A 25126-nucleotide genomic window follows, 5' to 3' on the forward strand; every position below is an offset into this window, starting at 1 on the left:
CCGGTGGAGCCGGGGAGCTCAGGACTCGCCGCCCGCGGCTGCTGCTGAATCCGCAGTGTTTCTGTTTCGTTGACGGATGCGGTGAACGAGTTAAAATTAATGGATCGATAACTCTCTCATTGTGTTTATTTCACTCTCCGCACATTTATTATTTACACTGACTTACTCCTGACGCCGGTCCCGGACCTGACCCGTTTACAGACCCGGAGCGGAACCGGAGCAGATTCTCAGCCACTCGTTTTCACTCCCAATCCCAAAGATAGGATAAAGTTTCTCCGTGAATTTATTCCCAGTGAAGGTGTGGAGATGGGACTTTGTCTCCGCGTTGTAAAATGAAACTGTCCCGGACTCGTAACTGAGATAAACTCCCACCCTCCCGGGGATGGGACCGGCAGGGAGACGGGACACAGGGGAGGTGTAAACCCACATCTCGTCATTAAACCGCCCGACGATCCAGAATCCGGTCTCCGGACTCGCTGTGACCCATCCCTTCCTCTCCACAGACTCTGCGACGACTCCCAGACCCCACTCCCGATTCCCCGTCACCTCCACCTCCCAGTAATGTCTCCCCGATGTGAATCCCTCCGATCCCAGCACACAAAGCCGGTTTGTGAACCTCTTCCCGGTGTCAGGGAGATTCATCCAGGTCTCGGTCCGTCTCACACTCTTCCGATCCTCAGACACCTCGAGCTCCGGATTCGCCGTTTCCACATCCAGGGTGACAGAGACTGGGGGGAGAAGCAGAGAATTAGAGAGTCCCCGGGGATCGGGGGCAGACTCGGGCAGCGCGGCCCCGGGACCGGACCGGGGGAGAGTCTCAGGCGCAGGCGAGTGGCCGACAGAAATCTTTCCCGGGAGTTTGAGCGGATGGACAACTAATACGTTCCCGAGGTTTTTAGTCTGAGATGGCGAGCAGAGTTTACCGGCTCAAAACGCACAGAATCTGAAGAAACTCAATGGTTTAAGCAGCATATGTGGAGTGAGATGGACTGTGGATGTTTCCCATAAGAAGTGGGAGCAGGAGTAGACCACTCGGCCCATCGAGCCTGCCCCGCCCTTCAATAAGATCATGGCTGATCTGTCCGTAAACTACTTGCCTTTTCCTCATAACCCTTAATTTCCCTACTATGTAAAAATCTATCTAACTGTATCTTAAATGCCTTTAGTGAAGAAGCCTTAACTGTTTCCCTGGGTAGAGAATTCCACAGATTTACCATTCTCTGGGAAAAACAGTTTTCCTCATCTCCATCCTAAATCTTCTCCCCTGAATCCTGAGGCAATGTTCCGGAGTTCTAGTCTCACCTACCAATGGAAACCACTTTCCTACTTCGATCTTATCCATCCCTTTCAAAATTTTGTATGTTTCTATAAGATCCCCTCTCATTCTTCTGAATTCCAGAGAGTATGGTCCCAGGCGACACAATCTCTCCTCGTAGGTTAACCCCTTCATCTCTGGAATCAACCCGGTGAACCTCCTCTGCACTGCCTCCAAAGCCAGTATATCCTTCCTCAAGTATCGAGACCAGAACTGCACACAGTACTCCAGGTGCGGCCTCACCAGTACCCTGTATAGTTGCAGCATGACCCCCCTGCTCTTGAATTCAATCCCTCCAGCAAAGAAGGCCAACATTCTGTTTCCCTTCTTAATAACCTGTTGTACCTGCAAGTCAACTGAACAAGAGAAAGGAAAAAGGAAGATAACCAGTGGAAATGTTTATGAGGAAGGGGGGGGGGAGCAACACTGGAGTTAGATGAGGATGGGGTGAGTGAATACTGGAGGCATTTAACAATGAGGTAAGGCAGGCTGTTTGGCCGAATTCACTCATGCTGACCAACTTGTTTCAGTGAGCTAGTCCCATTTGCCCATCATTGCTTTAACCCTATCCTATCCACGAACCAGTTCAATTCTCTTTAAAAATATTTAACAGCACCCACTTCTGCACTTCCTCTGGCTGCCTCCTAAGCTCCAGGGAAAATTCCCAGCCTCTCCTTATAACCCAAACCCTCCAGTTCTCAATGTCCAACAATTTTAGAGTCCTCCACAAATCTATGAAATATGTCACCTACTCCCACTTCTAAATTATTCATATGAATGATGAAAAGCAGTGGACCTAGCACCAATCCCTGCAGCATACCACTGGACACAGGCCACAACCCAGGCAGTTCTGTATACAATTAGCCAGATTGTAGATAGCCCACGTGATCTAACTCTCTGGAATATTCTATCATAAACTACCTTGACAAATATCTCAATAAAGTCCATGTAGACAGTGTCTACTGCATTTCCATCATCCATTTTCTTCATCCATACAGAAAGCCAGGCTGGGTAACCCTGATTAGTCCTTGCCTGTCCAAATGATTGTAGATCCTGTCTCTCAGAATCCCCTCCATTAATGTATTCTCCACTGATATTACGCTCACCGGTCTGTACTTCCCAGGCTTTTCCCGACAGTCGATCTTAAATAAATGTTTACCAATAGCCACCTACAGTCTTCTGGCCCCTCACCCGTACCTACTGATGATACACATATTGTGACGAGAGTCCGAGGCGAGGACGGTAAGGACCCAGGTGCTGGAGTATCTGAGACGAGAATCGATACACGATACGAGACTGAGACGAGAATCCAGAGTCCAGCTGACAACTGAGCACCGAACCTTCTTCTTCCACTGACTTTTGTGCTAATGGCAGCTCGCACTGATCAGGAAGGTGCATTACTGCCACCTACTGGACTGGAGTATGATAGGAGCTGTCATGGGGATCAGGTGCTGCCCCCCAAACCTGTTTTAAATAAAAACTTTACCGGGGTCCTACATGACTTATACATCCCTGCTTCACGTGTCAGAATATCCTGCAGCCTTGGCACCACAGATCTGCCCAATAATTGATTAAACAGCTTCCTATGTTTACCAAATATCTGTGGCACATCATGATCTCATTTTCCACTGTCTCTGATCCCTTAAAAAAAATCACACGACTCAGTCCCATACTTACCAACAAGTGCCAAAGTGGAGTGCAGATCTGTGTATCCTAACCTCAATCTCGCCAATCACGCATCTTTCCTCTTATTCCATCCCAAATGGCCCCTCCCCTGAATTTATAGACAGCCATCAGTCCCAAGGGATTATGGGTTTGCGCCTTTGGTGGACCGTGTCCTCTCCAGGGTGCAAGTGTGGGTGGGAAGATTTGAAGAACCAGATGTTGTACATGCTGTGGGTTCCCCTTCTCCTCATCACTGATGTAGTCCAAGGGAAGGACAAGCACCGATAGAGCTTGGCACCAGTGTCGTCGCAGAGGTTACCAGGGTGAACTTGTAAACAACATCAATCTAATCATAATAGCCATAACTTCTGCTGTATAGACAGATAATCCACCTGTCAGTCTTTTCCCCAGCTCGGCATTAAACCAGGGGATAAATATCACAGAGCTACCCATTGCTGACTGGGTCTTTAGAACCATCTGTGAAAATAGGCAAAAAGGGCAAAATACTGCTGCCATAAATGACCAGACACCATCTCATCACCCACAAGACCCTGTCTATCCCCAGTAATGACAAATCTATTTCCACATCTGGAAATATCCAAATTTGAACTCCTGGCCAGGCCACTGTGGGGTTAATCTGCAAATCGACAAGACCATACTCCCACACCAATTCCCTAATTCTCCACCCAAAACATTAACAACTCTGTTAGTATATTCCCAGAAATCCATTGAAACCGGGGCACAGAGGGAGCAGATGGTTGAAATCTCCTTCCCACAGGAGGGGGATCAAATACAAGAGGTCACATGTCTGAGGTGGGAGGAAGGAGTTTAAGGTGAGTCTATTTGAACAGTGAGTGGTTGATGTTGAAACTTGCTGCCAGAGGAGATGATGGAATCAGGTACAATCACTGTGTTTAAGAGACTCAAACAGACACTGCAGTTCACAAGACACAGAATGACACTGACCAGCTAATGAGATGAGTATAGATGGGTAAATAGGTTAGCATGGAGTTGATGGGTGGAAGGGGCTGTTTCTGTGTGGTAAGAAAATGACTCTGTGACTTTAAATGAACTGAATGACTGAAACCCCACAGCCTCTGGTGCAGAGAATTCCAAAGCTACACCATCCTCTGAGGGTTCACCCCATCCTGAGACAGTGACCCCTGACCCTCAACTCCTCAGACAAGGGAAGCATCCTCCCTGCATCCTGTCTGCTGAACCCGGGAAGAATTTTGTGTTTCCCTGATATCTCCTCTCATTCATCTGAACAGAGAACATAGAACAGTACAGCACAGGAACAGGCCCTTCATTCAATGTGACAGTGACTGATGGATACCGGAACTAATTCCTCTTCTGTACCAGATCCTCAAAACCTCAATCACTCAATCTTTCAAAAGTTTTTCCAAATCCACCTTAAATATATCGAATTATCGAGCCTCACAGTATCTGCTGGAGGAATTCAGTGGGTCGAGCAGTATCTGTGGAAAAAGGGACTGTTGACGTTTCGGGTCAAACCCCTACGTCAGGTCTGAGGGTGGAGAGGGGAGACACAGAGGATAAAATGAGAGGGAGACGGAGCAGGGAGAGAATGTGAAGGTATCTTATCAGTGAAGGAGGTGATAATGGGAACCATTAGGAGAGAGATGAATGGCAGATGGAACCAGAACCGGATGGGCCAGTGGTGAGAAGCGTGTGGATGAACCATTAATGCAGATGGCAACAGAAGATCTTTGTCCCCTTTGCCACAAACCTACCTCCACCACCCATCACCCACATTCCACTCTCAGACCTGATCCAGGGTTTCAGCCCATTCAGGATCAATGTGGTCGTTGATATCTGGAGTCACAGGACGAGGGAGAGGCATTTCATGTACTTCCCATGGAGACAGGTATGGGAGACGGGGAATTAAGACAAATGAGTCGCTATGTCTTGGAATTCATCCATATTACAAAAGAGGAATGTAGATTGGATTCACAATTGGCTTGGCCACAGAAGACAGAGGGCTGTGGTGGAGGAGTGTTTTTCTGCCTGGAGGTCTGTGACGAGAGATATTTCAGAGTTCAGTGCTGGTAACTCTGTTGGTGAGTGATATATGTGGCCTGCACACCTGAATTGGCACAAATTTGGTGGGGTTGTGGATAGCAAGAAGATTGTTGAAGGATACAGTAAGACAAAGAGATACAGATACAGAGAGATAGCAGGCAACTGCAGGAAACAAAGTTGTGGTGGTAGGGGATTTTAATTTTCCATATATTGATTGGGTCTCCCATACTGTTAGGGGTCTAGATGGTTTAGAGTTTGTAAAATGTGTTCAGGAAAGTTTTCTAAATCAATATATAGAGGGACCAACTAGAGGGGATGCAATATTGGATCTCCTGTTAGGAAACGAGTTAGGACAAGTGACAGAAGTCTGTGTAGGGGAGCACTTTGGTCCCAGTGATCATAACACCATTAGTTTCAACTTGATCATGGACAAGGATAGATCTGGTCCTAGGGTTGAGGTTCTTAACTGGAAGAAGGCCAAATTTGAAGAAATGAGAAAGGATCAAAATAAGCGTGGATTGGGACAGGTTGTTCTCTGGCATGGATGTGATTGGTAGGTGGGAAGCCTTCAAAGGAGAAATTTTGAGAGTGCAGAATTTGTATGTTCCTGTCAGGATTAAAGGCAAGGTGAATAGGAATAAAGAACCTTGATACTCAAGGGATATTGCAACTCTGATAAAGAAGAAGAGGGAGTTGTATGACGTGTATAGGAAACAGGGAGTAAATAACGTGCTTGAGGAGTATAAGAAGTGGAAGAAAATACTTAAGAAAGAAATCAGGAGGGCTAAAAGAAGACATGAGGTTGCCTTGGCAGTCAAAGTGAAGGATAATTCAAAGAGCTTTTACAGGTATATTAAGAGCAAAAGGATTGTAAGGGATAAAATTGGTCCTCTTGAAGATCAGAGTGGTCGGCTATGTGCAGAACCAAAGGAAATAGGGGAGATCTTAAATAGGTTTTTTGCATCTGTATTTACTAAGGAAACTGGCATGAAGTCTATGGAATTAAGGGAAACAAGTAGTGAGATCATGGAAACTGTACAGATCGAAAAGGAGGAGGTCCTTGCTGTCTTGAGGAAAATTAAAGTGGATAAATCCCCGGGACCTGACAGGGTGTTCCCTCGGACCTTGAAGGAGACTAGTGTTGAAATTGCAGGGGCCCTGGCTGAAATATTTAAAACGTCGCCGTCTACAGGTGAGGTGCCGGAGGATTGGAGAGTGGCTCATGTTGTTCCGTTGTTTAAAAGAGGATCGAAAAGTAAGCCGGGAAATTACAGGCCAGTAAGTTTAACGTCGGTAGTAGGTAAGTTATTGGAGGGAGTACTAAGAGAGAGAATCTACAAGCATTTGGATAGACAGGGACTTATTAGGGAGAGTCAATATGGCTTTGTGCGTGGTAGGTCATGTTTGACCAATCTATTGGAGTTTTTCGTGGAGGTTACCAGGAAAGTGGATGAAGGGAAGGCAGTGGATATTATCTACATGGACTTCAGTAATGCCTTTGACAAGGTCCCGCATGGGAGGTTAGTTAGGAAAATTCAGTCGCTAGGTATACATGGAGAGGTGGTAAATTGGATTAGACATTGGTTCGATGGAAGAAGCCAGAGAGTGGTGGTTGAGAATTGCTTCTCTGAGTGGAGGCCTGTGACTAGTGGTGTGCCACAGGGATCAGTGCTGGGTCCATTGTTATTTGTCATCTATATCAATAATCTGGATGATAATGTGGTAAATTGGATCAGCAAGTTTGCTGATGATACAAAGATTGGAGGTGTAGTAGACAGTGAGGAAGGTTTCCAGAGCCTGCAGAGGGACTTGGACCAGCTGAAAAAATGGGCTGAAAAATGGCAGATGGAGATTAATACTGATAAGTGTGAGGTATTGAACGTCGGAAGGACAAACCAACGTAGAACATACAGGGTTAATGGTAAGGCACTGAGGAGTGCAGTGGAACAGAGGGACCTGGGAATACAGATACAAAATTCCCTAAAAGTGGCGTCACAGGTAGATAGGGTCATAAAGAGAGCTTTTGGTACATTGGCCTTTATTAATCGAAGTATTGAGTATAAGAGCTGGAATGTTATGATGAGGTTGTATAAGGCATTGGTGAGGCCGAATCTGGAGTATTGTGTTCAGTTTTGGTTGCCAAATTACAGGAAGGATATAAGTAAGGTTGAAAGAGTGCAGAGAAGGTTTACAAGGATGTTGCCGGGACTTGAGAAACTCAGTTACAGAGAAAGGTTGAATAGGTTAGGACTTTATTCCCTGGAGGGTAGAAGAATGAGGGGAGATTTGATAGAGGTATATAAAATTATGATGGGTATAGATAGAGTGAATGCAAGCAGGCTTTTTCCACTGAGGCAAGGGGAGAAAAAAAACAGAGGACATGGGTTAAGGGTGAGGGGGCAAAAGTTTAAAGGGAACATTAGGGGGGCTTCCTCACACAGAGAGTGGCAGGAGTATGGAATGAGCTGCTAGATGAGGTGGTAAATGCAGGTTCTTTTTTAACATTTAAGAATAAATTGGACAGATACATGGATGGGAGGTGTATGGAGGGATATGGCCCGTGTGCAGGTCAGTGGGACTAGGCAGAAAATGGTTCAGCACAGCCAAGAAGGGCCAAAAGGCATGTTTCTGTGCTGTAGTTTCTATGGTTTCTATGGACAAGGATCAGTTGGAGATCTGGATGGAGAAATGGCTGATGGAGTTTAACCTGGAGCAGTGAGGTCCAAGACCACGGCTCCCTCAAGTGGCAACAGAAGTTCAGAGTGTGGTCAGGAAGGTGGAGGACAAGCTTGTCTTCACCAGTCAGGGCATTGAACGTAGAAGTTGGCAAGTTCTGTTGCAGCTATCAAAACTTTGGTGAGGTCTCACTTGGTCTCTCAAGAGACCAGAGAGGCAGGACTCTGATGCAAGGTCTCCACCTGAAACTTTGACCATCTCTTTGTCTCTGCAAACTCTTCCTGACCTGCTGAGTTCCTCCAGCTGCTTGTTATTGGCTTTGGAGTAATAATAATAATAATAAATACATTATTATTTATTACTACTAATAATGTCTACAACTGGTATCATCCCAAAGTCACCACATTATAGCATTAAGAAATGAGGCCTATACAGGAATATTTTCAGAGTACTGAGGAAACAGATACAACAGCAATGTTTAGGAGGCAATTCAACAGAGAGATGAACAGGCCAGGAATGGAGGGATGTAAAACGTGGGCAGCCAGGTGGAATTAGTTTAATTTGGTCTCATGGTCACCACAGACCATGTGACCAGGGTACTGAGGACTGGCATATTGCTCATGTGGTTCTATTGTTTAAAAAGGGTTCTAAGAGTAAACCTGGCAATTATCGGCCTGTGAGTTTAACGTCAGTGGTGGGTAAATTGATGGAATATATTCTTAGAGATGATATATATAATTATCTGGATAGACAGGGTCTGATTAGGAACAGTTAACATGGATTTGTGCGTGGAAGGTCACGTTTGACAAATTTTATTGCATTTTTTGATGAGGTTACTAGGAAAGTTGACGAGGGTAAAGCGGTGGATGTTGTCTATATGGACTTCAGTAAGGCCTTTGACAAGGTGCACACGGAAGGTTAGTTAGGAAGGTTCAGTCGTTAGGCATTAATATGGAAGTAGTAAAATGGCTTCAGCAGTGGCTAGATGGGAGACACCAGAGAGTAGTGGTGGATAACTGTGTGTAAGATTGGAGGACAGTGTGTAGTGAGTGGCGTGCCTCAGGGATCTGTACTGGGTCCAATGTTGTTTGTCATAGATATTAATGATCTGGATGATGGGGTGGTAAATTGGATTAGTAAGTATACAGACAATACTAAGATAGGTGGTGTTGTGGATGATGAGGGAGGTTATCAAAGCTTGAAGAGAGATTTAGGACAGATAGAAGAGTGGGCTGAAAGATGGCAGATGGAGTTTAATGCCGAAAAATGTGAGGTGCTACATTTTGGTAGGACTAATCAAAATAGGACATACATGTTAAATGGTAGGGCATTGAAGAATGCTGTAGAACAGAGGGATCTAGGAATAATGGTGCATAGTTCCCTGAAGGTGGAATCTCAATTGGATAGGGTGGTGAAGAAAGCTTTTGCTATGCTGGTCCTTATTAATCAGAGCATTGAGTATAGGAGTTGGGATGTAATGTTGAAATTGTATAAGGCATTGGTGAGGCCAAATTTGGAGTATTGTGTACAGTTCTGGTCACCAAATTATAGGAAGGATGTCAATAAAATTGAGAGAGTACAGAGGAGGTTTACTAAAATGTTGCCTGGGTTTCATCTCCTAAGTTACAGAAAAAGGTTGAACAAGTTAGGTCTTTATTCTTTGGAGCATAGAAGGTTGAGGGGGGACTTGATAGAGGTGTTTAAAATTATGAGGGGGATTGATAGAGTTGACGTTGATGTGGATAGGCTTTTTTCCATTGACAGTGGGGAAGATGAGGACATGAGTTGAGAGTTAAAGGACAAAAGTTTAGGGGTAACATGAGGGGGAACTTCTTTACTCAGAGAGTGGTAGCTGTGTGCGATGAGCTTCCAGCAGAAGTGGTTGAGGCACATTCAATGTTGTCACTTAAAGTTAAATTGCATAGATATATGGAAAGGAAAGGAATGGAGGGTTACTCGGTGGGACTAGGTGAGAGTAAGAGTTCGACACGGACTAGAAGGGACGATTTCCGTGCTGTAATTGTTATATGGTTATATATGGAACTGAGAAAATACATCGTGGAGGCTCCGGTCACAAAGAGTGAACAAGGGAAGTTTGAACTCTGAGGAACGCCTGGTCACAGCTCTCTGACCTGAGGAGTTTCAGAGACAGAGGAGTGTACGGATGAGGGAAATTTAAGGGCAGAAAGTGAACATGTGATCACCCCACCACTGAGGTAAAGGGCAGTTTTAAGGGGCTCTATCTGTATATTAAATGAAAGAGTAACTCGTGAAAGAATTGGTCTCTTTAAGGAACAATCTGGAGCCACTGCGGAGGGAAGTGGTTTTATATGAATATTTCTCATCTGTGTATTTCCCAGGAATCCAAGGAATTGAGGAAAATAAGTTTTGGAAATGATATTTTGGAACATACCACATTATAAAATAGGAGGTGCTGGTGAAATCTTGACCGAGGTCAAAACTGGTTGGTGTGTCTGGGCTCAGACTTATAATGATTCAAAGTGGTGGTTTGATAACAACAGTGAGACTCGTGAGTCCAGCAGGGGGCAGACCTGAGTCTGCAATTACAGACAGGGTCAGCGGCGCCCGAGGGTCTCGTGTATATCTTTCTGATCTTTCCGTACACTACACTGATACAAGCTTTATTTTATTTTATTTAGAGATACAGTACGGAACAGGCCCTTCCAGCCTAAAGAGAGCTACGCTGAGCAGCAACCCACCTATTTGACTCGAGTCCAATCACAGGAGCACCCGGAGGAAACCCACGTGGTCAAGGGGGCAAGATACATATGGTGCTGGAGTTGAACTCGGAATCTGACACCCGGAGCTGGAATAACTTTGCACTAACCACTATGCTACAGTGCCTGCCCATTATTCCCTATAATGTCATTAAATGAATATTAATTCCCCTCCTTATGTGGTAGGATTCACATTTGTGTCCTGTATAGTCTGGATGGGACCAGTGTTTAATCTAACAGTCCTGTGTATTGTTGTATTGTGCCCCTGCGTCAGTGTGCTCAGGGGTCAGACATCTCCAGCTGACCATGTGACACTGATGTTTCCCAACACGTAGGATTGAAGCTGGAATAAAACTACACTTCCCTTTCAGTCCATTATTACAGATAATCTTTGCTTCTAATTCTAATGAATTGTATCTCATAAACAAGGACAAATGAATCAGTGTAAGTTTTACCTCGATTAATGTCATTAAGTGTTTCTCTCAACGCTGAGTTCAACAAATAAGGGTGATCAAATTTTTCAACTGGAAGAGCACCATCTGTCACTGACAATTGCTGGAGATCATCACTAATTCTGCAAATATAAAATTGCTGGTTATAAATTGTAATATTGAACTAGTTTACAAATCCATACGGAGATTCAGTATAAGAGCAGATCCTACCTCCTTTTCTGACGAGTTTCCTCCTGAAATAAATAAAACACAAATCAGAACAGACTGAGACTTACAGTCCTCATCCTGAATTTCATCCAAATCATTACAAGATGTTGTAAATTCACATTCCTACAGTCACATGCATGTACGAACAACACAGAACCGCATGGTAAATGACCAGGAGCATTTCTGAAAATGTAAAGAAACAGTGTAGGTTTCCCTTAATTCTCTAATCTAATGGAAAATGCATTTACCTATTGATGATAAATCTGATGTGTGGGTCACATTCTGGAATTGATCCTTTGCTCTCACCGATTGACAGAGAGACCTTCCCACCCACGGTACCAGACACACTCACAGTATGTGACTGGAACTGGATATTAATGTGAGTTTCAGGGATGTTTGATATGGGAATTGAGGAAACAATCACCAGTTCAGTGTTAGGTTCAGAGTAACTCATTCACAAGTAGATTGCAGACTATCCTGTGACAGACCGATATTGTGGAAGTCCAGTTTTGGAACAACAGTCCTGAACTTCCAAAATGTCTTTCTGTTCTAACTCAGTTTACAACTGTTGCATACCTCATGGGTATCTTGTGACTGTCTTATGACCATGATGTAATTGCGTATCTGATGACCATTACGTAATGGTCTTGCGATGGTGGGGTGATGTAATTTTCCCGCCAGTGGGAGGTCACGTGATGACATGTTCACAACAGGTATAAATGGGAGACCCCTGGTGTGACGCAGTTAGTTTTCTCTGTTGAGTTTTCAGTTTAGTTCGTCAGTTACTCCGTTATGCTGCGTATTCATCTCATGACGCAGCTTTGTTTTAAAAACAGAGTTTTACTTTCTATTGTAAGGTACAGAATTGTTGTGCCGGCAGTTTTGCCAATGGCTGCCAGCTTTGTTGGTGTATCTTTGATTCACCAAGTACCTATGCAATAGTTTTGGAGATGAAGATTGTTTAATGAAGGATCGACCTCATTGAGGATTCGTTCAGAATACGGTGAACTGTATCTGAGATAACTCCTGCAAGAGCAGGGAAGTTAGTGCAGGTTCATTCGCCAGGAAAAGGTCAGTTCCTTTAAGCCAATTTATTTTCAGTACACTGGATGAACTCAGCAGGCCGGGCAGCATCAGTCAGAAATGATGAGTCGATGCTTCGGGCCAGAACCCCTCGTCAGGACTGAAGAATGAAAGATGGGAAAGGATTTGAAGAATGCTTGTAGCGTCAGTTGAAAGACCAGTAATTTGAAAGACAAAGGGGTGGGGGAGGGGAAGCATTGACATCATAGCCCTGAAAACAATGGTGGTAGAAGAACAGGCGGAACCATGAGGGAGCTGGGGGAGGGGATAGAGTGAAATAGGGATAGAGGAAGGGAGGGGGAGGGAATTCCGGAAGTTGGAGAATTCTATGCTCATACCAAGGGGCTGGAGACTACCTAGACGGTATATGAGGTGTTGCTCCTCCAAGCTGAAGCGGGTTGGGACCCTCTCCAGATCGGGACCGGAGAGTCTGTTGGGGTCATCTATTGCATCCAGTGCTCCCGGTGCGGCCTCCTCTACATTGGTGAAACCCGACGCAGATTGGGGGACTGCTTCGTCGAGAACCTCCGCTCCGTCCGCCACAACAGACAGGATCTCCCGGTTGTCACCCACTTCAACTCTGCTTCCCATTCCCATTCAGATATGTCCATACATGGCCTCCTCTACTGCCATGATGAGGCTAAACTCAGGTTGGAGGTCTCAAGAACTGTTCCAGAGTTGCTGTATAGCAGTTAACTTCTGTTTAAGTTAGTCGTTTGAATACATTTTGCTATTTTTGAGAAGAGTTTAATAAATGTTTGTTTGTTTTTATAAAACCTGACTCAATTGATATATCCATTATTGCCAACCACATAACAAAAACCATTTGTAAATATCACAGTTACTTCAAATATACTGATCCAAATTTTGTCTACTCTTACAAAAGCAAAAAGAAATACAATCTCTCACCCTGAGAAATATCACACTCTCTTTTTGATCCATCTGTTCCTGTAACCTTGAGATCTCCTCCTGAATAGAATTTAGATTCTTTTGAATCTCGTGAAGATTTTTCTCCATTGATTTTAGAATCCTCTCCTCTTCTTCCCTGAGATCTCTGAGTATGCGCTGCTCTTTCTCAGTGAGAATCTGGTGCAGTTCAGCAAACTGTGATGTGACGTGGAACTGAAGGATGTGTGACTGTTTCTGTCAAGTGAAAGGTGAAGATTAATTTACTATATTGTTTTGTTATATTTCCTTCTGACATGGAAGGTGTGCATTCAAATCATGACATTTATATTGGTTCTCAGAGCAATCCCATCAATCCCATTTCCTCATGTTGTCCTGAACCCATTTCTCCTTCACGTGTCCATTAACTCCGACCTGAGTCATACACCCCATCTCAAGCTCAAAGTTCAATGCAAATTTATTATCAAAGTGCAGATGTGTCACCATGTACAACCCTGAGATTCCTTTTCTTGCAGGTAGTCACACTAAATACACGAAACGCAATTGAACGACTGCATCCTATATCAATGTGCAAAGAAAGGCAACAAATGTCCAAATACAAGAAGAAAGAAAAAAATCCATAATAATAATAAATACATAAACAATAAATAATGAGAACATGAGATGAAGAGTCTTTGATTGTGAGTGATTGTGAGTCGAGTTCAGTGGGTACAGTTCAGTGATGGGATGAGTGAAGTTATCCCCCCTGTTTCAAGAGCCTGATGGTTCAGTGGTAGTAACTGTTCCTGAACCTGGTGGCTGGATCTGAAGTTCCTGTACCGAGTTCCCGATGGCAGCCGCGAGAAGAGAGCATGGACTGGACGGTTTGGGTCCATGATGAAGGATGCTGTTTTCCTGTGACAACGCTCCAAGTAGATGTGCTCAATGGTGGGGAGGGCTTCACCCGTGATAGACTGGGTTATATCCATTACTTTTTGTAGGTTTTACTGTACAACACTGGTATTTACATACCAGGCCACGATGCAACCTGTTAATATAGTCTCAGCAACAGAGAAATTTGTCACGGTTCTAGATGTCATGCCAAATCTTCACAAACTTCTAAGAAAGTTGAGGTGCTGCCATACTTTCTCTGTAATAACATTTACATGCTGGACCCAGAACAGATCCTCTGAAAAAATGATAATATGTAGGAATGATAACACGTGTTATCATTGAGGAGGGAGGAAAAGATGGCGGCGCGCCGCGCGTGCACAGCTTTCCAGTGAAAATGATATCGTATCTGTTAAATAGGGGCCGCGGACAATTCTGATTTGATGGAGAATGGACGTGAAAGCACAGAGGAACATCTGGAGAAATTTCTGAAATGCCCGTTCACTGCTGTCGTTACAGTGTGGTCGTGAATCTTTTGGAGGGTAGGCCTCAAGATCTCCGGCCTTGCCTGCTTTTGGTGACCGAGAAGGTGGTCGAATCGTTCAGACAGAGATGGCACTCAGTACTCGGTGTCGGAGAGCTGATCAGAGCTCGAAGTTTTCGGATGACTCAGAGTCGGACCGTGGTCAGCAATGGCAGGGAGAGTTTTTCTTCCTTCTCCCGTCTGCGTGGGATGTGGGACATTTGAGAAACTTTGAACTTTACTGTGCGCACAGACTTCTTCATCAAGTTATGGTATTGTTACACTATTTGTAACTATATGTTATAATTATTTGGTTTTGTCAGTTTTTTCAGACCTGGTTTGTCCTGTGTTTTGTGATATCACACCAGAGCAAATAATGTATCATTTCTTAATGCATGCATTACTAAATGACAACAAAAGAGGACCACGTGTCTTCATAATCGTAAAATTTAATGTTGCTGACCCTCTCCTTCTCTGATATGCCAATGAAGACTGGCGTATGGACCTCCTGTTTCTTCCTGCTGAAATCAATAATCTTCTCCTTAGTCTTGCTGACATTGAGTGAGAGGTTGTTATGACACCAATCAGCCATATTTTCCATGTCTCCCTAATATCCTGATTTGTCAGCACCCTTCAGTTGGCCAATGACTCTGGTGTTATCAAGAAACTTAACTATGGCATTGGAGTTACGTTTCGCCTCCCGGTCATAATGTGAGTCGAGCAAGGGGCTAACACATAACATTGTGGTGTTCCTGTAGTGAGGAAAATGACAGAGATAGTTTTACTAAACTGAATTGACTGGGATCTGAAAATTGAGGATCTAGTTATATTGAGACCTAGGACATGAATTTTCTGTCAGAATGCTTGGGGGTTGTGAGTGAACAGCCCTTTTCAAGTCCAGCCACAAATTCTCATTTGGATTGAGGTCTGGACTCTGACTTGGCCACTCCAGGAAATTAACTTTGTTGTTTTTAATCCATTCCTGTGTAGCTTTAGCTTTGTGCTTGGGGTCACTTTCTTGCAGGAAAACAAATCTTCTCCCAAGTCACAGTTCTCTTGCAGACTGCATCAGATTTTCCTCCAGGAATTCCCTGCATTTTGCTGCAGTCATTTTACCCTCTACCTTCACAAGCCTTCCAGGGCCTGCTGCAGTGAAGCATCCCCACAGCATGATGCAGCCACCACCATGTTTCACAGTAGCGATGGTGTGTTTTTGATGATGGGTGGTGTTCAGCTTACACCAAACATAGCATATAGTCTGATGGCCAAAAAGCTCAATTTTTGTTTCATCAAACCATAGAACGTTCTTCCAGCTGACTTCAGAGCCTCCCACCTGCCTTCTGGCAAACTCAAGGGGAGATTTCATGTGAGTTTTATCCCCACAGTGGCTTTCACTTTGCCACTCTCCCATAAAGCTGCGACTGGTGAAGCACCCGGGCAACAGTTGTGTGTGCAGTCTCTCCCATCTCAGCCACTGAAGCTTGTAACTTGCCAGACCAGAATGTTACTGATCTGACTCATCCAGGTTTCTGGTTAAGGAAAATTTTGAATTATTTTGTGGGGACACTGTTTTCATAAAGTCTGTGATAACCGTGATTTATTCATTCAGACTGTCTGTTGAGTCTTTGAACACGGCCCAGTCTACCGACTTTAGCAAACCTGCACCCGCTCCTCAGCCTCCCACAACTACCTCAGTGTTGTCCTCATCTCTGGAGTCTTGCTCTTCACCCTCTGCCTGGACGCAGGTCGGAGCAGGGAGGCCAAGTGATCAGATTTCCTGAAATGCGGTCTAGACGTGGAATGGCAAGCTTTCCTAATCATAATGTGACCGTGGGCAAGAGTGTTGAGACCCCTGGGGCTGTAGGTGATGTGTTGTTGATAATTAGGCAGAGTCTTCTTCAAACAAGCCTGATTGAAGTCCCTGACAATTAGTTGAAAGTAGTCATGATAAGCCGTTGCCTGTTTGCTAATTGCGATCATTTGGGAGGCCGAAGAGTTGATAGGTAGGACACATCGAGAGGTAGTTACACCCAAGGTGCAGGACAGAGGTAAATAGCTGACAGTCAGGAAAGGGAAAGGTTTTAAGGAGTCAGTGCAGAATATCCCTGTGGCCATCCCCATCAACAACAGGTATATCACTTTGGATGCTGCTGGGAGTTGGGGGCATTTGACCTAACAGAGTAGTAGTTGGGTCTCTAGGCTCTGTGACTCAGAAGGGAAGGAGGGACATGAAGCACACTGTGGTGATAGGGGATTCATTAGATAGGGGAATGGACAGGACGTTCTGTGTGTGAGAATGACAATCCCACATAGTAAGTTGCCACCCGGGTGCCAGGGCCTGGGACATCTCAGATAGAGCCCTCAGAATTCTTGTGGGAGAGTGAACAGCCAGAAGTCGTGGTTCATGTCAGTACCAATGACATGGGCAGATGAATGTCGAGATTCTGCAAAGGGAGTTCAGAGAGTTAAGTGTTAAATTAAAGGGCGAGGCCTCCAGGGTTGTGACCTCAGGAATCCCATGCCAAATGTTAGTGAGCCCAGAAATTGTAAGATTATACAGTTTAACACATGGCTAAGAAGTTGGTGCAGGAGGGAGGGAATAAGATTTTTAGACATTGGGTTGTCTTCCAGGGAAGGTGGGACCTGTACAGAAGGGGTCATTTGCACCTGAACTAGAGAGAGACTAATATATTAGCAGGAATGTTTTTTTAATGCTGCATGGTAGGGTTCAAACTAGAGCTGCAGGGAGATTGGGACCAGAGTGCCAGAACAGTTAGTAGGGAGTTTGTGGAGGCAGATGTTAGTATGCTCTCAGACAAAGTCAGAAATCAAAATTTTGAACATTGTGTGACGAGTGTCTTGAGCTGTGTATATTTCGATGCAAGAAGGATCGTAGGAAAGGCGGATGAGCTCAGGGCATGGATCAACACCAGGAATTATGACTTTGTCACCATTAGTGAGATGGTTGCAGGAGGGACAGGACTGGCAGTTCGGTATTCCGGAGTTCTGTTGTTTTAGACATGACAGAGCAGGAGGGATTAAAGGAGGGGTGGCATTCCTAATCAGTGAACATGTCACGGCAGTGCTCCGTCAGGACAGACTAGGGAACTCAGCTAGTGAGGTGTTAGGGGTGGAACTGAGATATTAGAAAGGTATGACCGTGTCAATGGGGATATATTAAAGACCACCCAACAGTCTGAGGGAGGGATTTACAGGAACAAATTTGTAAAGAGATTTATTGCGAGAAACACAAGGTTGTTGTAGCAGGTAATTTTAACTTTCCACATATTGACTAGGAATCCCATACTGTAAAAGGATTAGATGGGACAGAGTCTGTCAAATGTATTCAAGTAAGTTTCTTTAATTAGTATGCAGAAGTCCTGACAAGAGCGTGCAATTCTGGATCTGCAGTTAGGGAATCAGACAGGGCAGGTGACAGAAGTTTGTGTAGGGTAACACTTTGGATCAAGTGACCACGAAGCCATTAGTTTCAAAGTAAATACGCAAAGAGATATGTCTGGTCTGCAGGTTCAGATTCAGAATTGGAAAAGGCCAGTTTTGATGTTATCAGAATGATCGGAAATGTGGATACAGACGCTCTGTTTTCCAGCAAAGCTGTACTTGGAAAGTGGGAGGCCTTCGAAAGGAAAACTTTTGAGAGTACAAAACCTGTATGCACCTGTCAGAACAAAATACAAAGATGACAAGTGTAGGGAACCTTGGTTTTTGAGGGACATTGAGGCCCTGGTTAAGAGAAAAGAGGTAGTGCTGTCATAATGGGGGAACATTGGGAACAGACCCAAATACAAGACACAGACACTGAAGTACTAGGAACAGGACTTGACTAGAGAACTAGAGTTAGGGACAGGACAGGAAGACTAGGAGTAGGGACAGGAACAGAGACTGGGCTAGGGGAGCAGGACCAGGACAAGGGACTGGGAACAAGGAACCTGGGTCTTGACTCGGGCTCGGGTCCCTGGAGGCCAGGCGGAGACCCGACTCGGGCTCGGGTCCCTGGAGGCCAGGCGGAGACCCGACTCGGGCTCGGGTCCCTGGAGGCCAGGCGGAGACCCGACTCGGGCTCGGGTCCCTGGAGGCAACTCCTGGGCAGGATGCAGGATTCCACCCCACAGAGGCAAGGACAGGGAGGGATAGATCCAACCGCAGAGTAATAGCAAACGGCCAGGCTTCCAGTACGGAGGCAAGAGACAGAACCAACCGCAGGGTAACAGCAAACAGCTAGGCTTACACAACAGAGACAAGGGACAGGAAGGGACAGAGCCAACCACAGGGTAACAGCAATCAGCCTGGCTTACCTGATGGATGCAAGGGACAGGAAGGGAGCTAGGTCCATGGTGGCTCCAAGCCTCAAGGCAGCCAGTAACCTTGGCAGGATATGGAACAGCAAAATCCATATCTCAATGATTGCACCAGCCTCCCACCAGTGGGTTGCTCCCAGGGGAGACTGGCAAGACAACCCAGCAACCACACCCAATTCCAGGTCACTTATATTCCCAGCCCCAAGATGAGCATCAGGTGCTTATGATTAAGTCCAACTGAAACAAGGACAGCCAGAAGTCCTGGAGTCCGGAGCCTGCAGACCGGACTGTGAACCAGAAAGCGGACTTCAGACCGGACCATGACAGGTGCATAGCAGCTATAAGCAAGTAGGAACAACTGAGGTGCTAATGGGGTGCAAGAAATGCAAGAGAACATTTAAAAAAATAAATCAGGAAGGCAAAAAGCTGGGATGAAATTGCTCTAGCAGACAAGGTGAAGGAGAACCCAAAGGGATTCTACAGGTATATTGAGAGCAAAAGGATTACCTGAGACAAAATTAATCCCCTGGAAGACCAGAATGGTGATCCGTGTGTGGGGCCAAAATGGATGGGAGCAATATTAGGAGCATTCTTTGTGTCTGTATTTACTCAGGAGATGGATACAGAGCCTATTCAAGTGAGGCAAAGCAGCATCAACTTCATGGACCCTGTTCAGATTACAGAGGAGTAGTTGTTTGCAACCCTGAGGCAAATCAAGGTGGATAAATCCCCAAGGCCTGACAAGGTGCTCCCTCGGACCCGACAGGAAGCAAATGCAGAAATTGCCAGGATCATAGCATAGGGGCTATTAAAACATCATTTGTGTCAGAAGAGGTATCAGAGTATTAGAGGAGAGCCAATGTTGTCCCACTATTTATAAACGGCTCTGAATAGAAACCAGGAAATTATAGGCCGGTGAGTCTGACATCAGTTGTGGAAAAGCATTTGGAACATTTTCTAATAAACCAGATAGAGTATTCGGATTGACGTGGACTCATAAAGGAGAGTGACATGGTTTTGTGTGTGGCAGGTCATGGCTAACCGAGCTTATAGAGTTTTTCTGGGAACTAACCAGTGTGGATGAAGGTGAGGCAGTGTCAGTTGTCGAAATGGATTTTAACGAGGCATTTGACATGGTCACGCATGGGAGGTTGATCAAGAAGGTTCAGTCACTCAGCATTCCGGATGAGGTAGTAAATTGGATTAAACATTTGCTTTGTGGGAGAAGCCAGAGTGTGGTAGTAGAGTGTTGCCTCTCTGACTGGAGGCCTGTGACCAGTGGTGTGCCACAGGGATTGGTGCTGGGTCTTTGGTTATTTGTGTTTCTCTTCTATATCAATGATCTGGATGATAATGTGGTTAACTGGATCAGCAAATTTGCAGATGACCCCAAGATTGGGGGTGCAATGGACGATGAGGACAACTATCATAGCTTGTAGAGGGGCCTGCATCAGCTGGGAAATGGGCTGAAAAATGGCAGATGGAATCTAAAGCAGACAAGTACAAGGTTTTGCACTTCAGTAGGACCAACCAGGGTAGGTCCAACATGGTGAACGTAGGACACTGAGGAGTGTGGTAGAACAAAGGGATCTGGGAATACAACCCCATAATTCGTTGAAAGTGGTCACAGGTAGATAAGAAGGAGGCTTTTTCCACTGAGGTTGGGTGGGAGTGCAACCAGAAGTCATGGCTTAAGTCTAAAAGTGAGAAATTTAACTTTCATCTACTTAAACGTGCCATAATTGCATGTTTGGCAGCTATGTCGGCAGAGTGCTTCAGAAGACAGAAAAACTGCAAATTAATTAAAACGTTTGAAAAGTGTGTTGCTTAAAAGGAAATTACAGACTACAGTTTGCAGTGAGAGGACATTTAGAAGAAATACATTTAGAAGTTTTGTCAGCAGCCCGCAGAACATTGCTGAGGTGCACCGGTGCCGTCTTTGAAGAAGTCAGTAGGGTTAATTACAGGAACCAATTAACCATTCAACCAACTTGTCCCTGGGATGTGACTGAAACTGTCGTGGTCACAGGGAGAACATGCAAACTCCACACAGACAGCACCAGATGTCAGATTGAGCCCAGATCACTGGAGCTGCAATATTCAGCTATTAGAAACCATAGAAACCATAGAAACTACAGCACAGAAACAGGCCTTTTGGCCCTTCTTGGCTGTGCCGAACCATTTTCTGCCTAGTCCCACTGACCTGCACACGCACCATATCCCTCCATAGGCCTCCCATCCATGTATCTGTCTAATTTATTCTTAAAAAGTTAAAAAAAGAACCCACATTTACCACCTCATCTGGCAGCTCATTCCATACTCCCACCACTCTCTGTGTGAAGAAGCCCCCCCCCAATGTTCCCTTTAAACTTTCCCCCCCTCACCCTTAACCCATGTCCTCTGTTTTTTTTCTCCCCTTGCCTCAGTGGAAAAAGCCTGCTTGCATTCACTCTATCTGTACCCATCATAATTTTATATACCTCTATCAAATCTCCCCTCATTCTTCTACCCTCCAGGGAATAAAGTCCTAACCTATTCAACCTTTCTCTGTAACTGAGTTTCTCAAGTCCTGGCAACATCCTTGTAAACCTTCTCTGCACTCTTTCAACCTTATTTATATCCTTCCTGTAATTTGGTGACCAAAACTGAACACAATACTCCAGATTCGGCCTCACCAATGCCTTATACAACCTCATCATAACATTCCAGCTCTTATACTCTATACTTTGATTAATAAAGGCCAATGCACCAAAAGCTCTCTTTACGACCCTATCTACCTGTGACACCACTTTTAGGGAGTTTTGTATCTGTATTCCCAGATCCCTCTGTTCCACTGCACTCCTCAGTGCCTAACCATAAACCCTGTATGTTCTACCTTGGTTTGTCCTTCCAATGTGCAATACCTCACACTTGTCTGTATTAAACTCCATCTGCCATTTTTCAGCCCATTTTTCCAGCTGGTCCAAGTCCCTCTGCAGGCTCTGAAAACCTTCCTCACTGTCTACTACACCTCCAATCTTTGTATCATCAGCAAGCTTGCTGATCCAATTTACCACATTATCATCCAGATCATTGATATAGATGACAAATAACAATGGACCCAGCACTGATCCCTGTGGCACACCACTAGTCACAGACCTCCACTCAGAGAAGCAATTCTCTACCACCACTCTTTGGCTTCTTCCATTGAGCCAATGTCTAGTCCAATTTACCACCTCTCCATGTATACCTAGCGACTGAATTTTCCTAACTAACCTCCCATGCGGGACCTTGTCAAAGGCCTTACTGAAATCTATGTAGACAATACTCACTGCCTTCCCTTCATCCACTTTCCTGGTAACCTCCTCGAAAAACTCCAATAGATTGGTCAAACATGACCTACCACGCACAAAGCCATGTTGACTCTCCCTAATAAGTCCCTGTCTAACCAAATGCTTGTAGATTCTGTCTCTTAGTACTCCCTCCAATAACTTACCTACTACCGACGTTAAACTCACCGGCCTATAATTTCCCGGATTACTTTTCGATCCTTTTTTAAACAACGGAACAACATGAGCCACTCTCAAATCCTCCGGCACCTCACCCGTAGACAGCGACATTTTAAATATTTCTGCCAGGGCCCCCGCAATTTCAACACTAGTCTCCTTCAAGGTCCGAGGGAAAACTCTGTCAGGTCCCGGGGATTTATCCACTTTAATTTTCCTCAAGACAGCAAGCACCTCCTCCTTTTCAATCTGTACAGTTTCCATGATCTCACTACTTGATACCCTCAATTCCATAGACTTCATGCCAGTTTCCTTAGTAAATACAGACGCAAAAAACCTATTTAAGATCTCCCCCATTTCCTTTGGTTCCGAACATAGCTGACCACTCTGATCTTCAAGAGGACCAAATTTATCCCTTACAATCCTTTTGCTCTTAATATACTTGTAAAAGCTCTTTGGATTATCCTTCACTTTGACTGCCAAGGCAACCTCATGTCTTCTTTTAGCCCTCTTGATTTCTTTCTTAAGTATTTTCTTGCACTTCTTATACTCCTCAAGCACCTGATTTACTCCGTTTCCTATACATTTCATACAACTCCCTCTTCTTCTTTATCAGAGTTGCAATATCCCTTGAGAACCAAGGTTCCTTATTCCTATTCAATTTGCCTTTAATCCTGACAGAAACATACAAACTCTGCACTGTCAAAATTTCCCCTTTGAAGGCTTCCCACCTACCAATCACATCTTTGCCAGAGAACAACCTGTCCCAATCCACGCTTTATAGATCCTTTCTCATTTCTTCAAATTTGGCCTTCTTCCAGTTCAGAACCTCAACCCTAGGACCAGATCTATCCTTGTCCATGATCAAATTGAAACTAATGGTGTTATAATCACTGGAACCAAAGTGCTCCCCTACACAGACTTCCATCACTTGCCCTAACTCGTTTCCTAACAGGAGATCCAATATTGCATTCCCTCTAGTTGGTCCTTCTGTATATTGATTTAGAATTTTCTACACTAAAGGGAACAAATCTACACAACAATATCAGAAATTCTACTCAGAAAGCCTCACCCGAATTCCTGAAATCTTCTCTTTCTGTTGCTGCTCCATTTCCTCAAAGTCTGCTTTGTTCTTCGTGAGAGAGTCGAAGGAAGATTTAACCCGATCCTGGGAATTAAAGAGAGAATGCATTAGACACAATACATGGCACAACAGAAAAGATCGAAAGTGATTTGTTTTTACCTTGTAGACTTGAACGGCTTCTTTAACCGGCATGAAGTTGTGGGACTTGTGTTCCCGCGCAGTCACACAGATCACGCAGATCAGTGTCTTGTCCGTCTCACAAAACAGCTTCAGTTCTTCCTCATGTTCCTCGCAGTAAAGTTTACTTTCCTTCTCTTTCGGATTCAGGTTTAGTTTTCGAGATTTCGCAGACAGATTTGCCAAGGCCCGATTGACATTGAGGGTGCGGTCTGCAATCTCCTCTCTACATTCCGGACAGGAGTTTCTCTGCTGCCTTTCCCAACACTGTGTGATACAGGGGCGACAGTAGTTGTGTCCACAATCCAGAGTGACAGGTTCGGTGAAGAAATCCAGGCAGATGGGACAAATTACCTCCTCGGTTAAACTCTCGGCCTGTCGTTTCGAAGCCATGTTAACTCCCGGTACTTCCTGATTCAGAATCCTTACAGTTTCGGGGAGCTGCTGAGTCCCTGCAGTACCGAGACTGTCCAGTAAACGCGCCATTCTCAGTGATGAACGGTCCTGCTGTAGCGGTTCGGCCCGAAACTTCGACTGTACTCGTCTCTACAGATGCTCCCTGGCCTGCTGAATTCCTCCAGCATTTTGTGTGTGTTGAACGAATATGATATTTCTGCAAGTGTTCAAGGTGAAGGAACCGCAGCCATTTCTACATCAGGGTGGGACAAGAAACGCGGTCCTGTCTTGTCTTGTCCTCACTTCTGTGGGGTAAGTTAGGCTGTTTTGCCGTTGCCCTGCGGGAGGACATGTCTTGTCTTGTCCTTGCCTCTGTTGGGTAAGTCCGGCCGTTCTGCTGTTACCTGACGGAGAACCTGTCCCACCTTGGTGTGGAGAAGTTGAGTCCTGGCTTGTCTTAGGATAAGTCCCGGCTCTATGACTATGATCTGTCCTGTCTCATGTTAGTGTCATATTAAAGATGAGTCCCGGCTTATCGAAGGATAAGTCCGGGCTCTATGTTGATGTTCGGTTCCCAGTCTGTCTCTGAGCTCCAGGAGCCCGAGCCTCGACGCTGCCGCAGCCAAGCTCCAGGAACCCGAGCCTCGACGGTGCCGCAGCCAAGCTCCAGATCCAAGACCCCAGCCTGAAGGCATGTCATGTCCTTGCCTGGTTCTGGGTCCGAGCCCGAGGCAAGACCCAGGTTCTGGGTCCTTCTCCAGTCTCGGGCTTGGAGTTGCGGCCTTGCCTCCTAGTCCATGGTTTCTTGTCCTGGTCCCGCTTTCCCTAGCCCAAGTTTGCGTTCTTGTCCCTGCTCCTGGTCTGAATCCTGTCACGTCCCTACTCTAGTCAAGTTCTGTTCCTTGTACTTCATTGTCTGTGTCTTGCATTTGGGTCCGTTCCCAGCACCCCATGCGGCAGCCGGTGGCGATGACCGGGATGTGACTGCAGGAGAAAGCACAGGACTGGACATTGTACATCACAGGGTGGAAAACATTCAGTGTTTCGGTGAAATCCTGATTTCTAGGGCGCTCCATGTGAAGACATTTCCTGCGTTCACCAATGTATGGCCCGGCTCCAATGAAGGGTCCGGTCTGATCGAGACGGTGCTGATGCGTGGAAATCGTTTCCCTCGGCCTGTCCTGTGA

The 25126-nt window shown here is 45.2% G+C and overlaps 1 protein-coding gene across 2 annotated transcripts; it reads right to left on the reverse strand.

Annotated features, from left to right (window-relative positions):
* Positions 1-143: 143 nt before the first annotated feature.
* LOC140198216 (zinc-binding protein A33-like) lies at positions 144-23951 on the reverse strand. 2 transcript variants are annotated; one of them, XM_072259259.1, is made up of 6 exons: positions 23526-23951; positions 23355-23450; positions 13089-13322; positions 11100-11122; positions 10893-11011; positions 144-728 (listed from the first exon to the last, which is right to left on the reverse strand). In XM_072259259.1, exons 1-6 carry the CDS (start codon positions 23934-23936, stop codon positions 196-198), a joined length of 1416 nt encoding a protein of 471 aa, XP_072115360.1. In that variant the 5' UTR covers positions 23937-23951; the 3' UTR covers positions 144-195. The 2 variants fall into 2 exon arrangements, with proteins under 2 accessions (XP_072115360.1, XP_072115358.1); XM_072259257.1 differs by having other exon boundaries at positions 23355-23936.
* Between the last annotated feature and the right edge of the window lie 1175 nt (positions 23952-25126).

Source organism: Mobula birostris, chromosome 5, assembly GCF_030028105.1.
Source record: "Mobula birostris isolate sMobBir1 chromosome 5, sMobBir1.hap1, whole genome shotgun sequence".
NCBI classification, from domain to species: Eukaryota; Metazoa; Chordata; class Chondrichthyes; order Myliobatiformes; family Myliobatidae; genus Mobula; species Mobula birostris.

Excerpts from the sequence above, each read along its gene's own strand:
- LOC140198216 (XM_072259257.1), bottom strand. The coding sequence starts at position 23,936 with ATGGCTTCGAAACGACAGGCCGAGAGTTTAACCGAGGAGGTAATTTGT. Across the intron at positions 13,323-23,354 it reads AGAAGATTTCAGGAATTCGG|AAACAGTCACACATCCTTCA; the intron begins GTGAGGCTTTCT and ends TTCACTTGACAG. Across the intron at positions 729-10,892 it reads ACTTAATGACATTAATCGAG|TCTCTGTCACCCTGGATGTG; the intron begins GTAAAACTTACA and ends TTCTCCCCCCAG.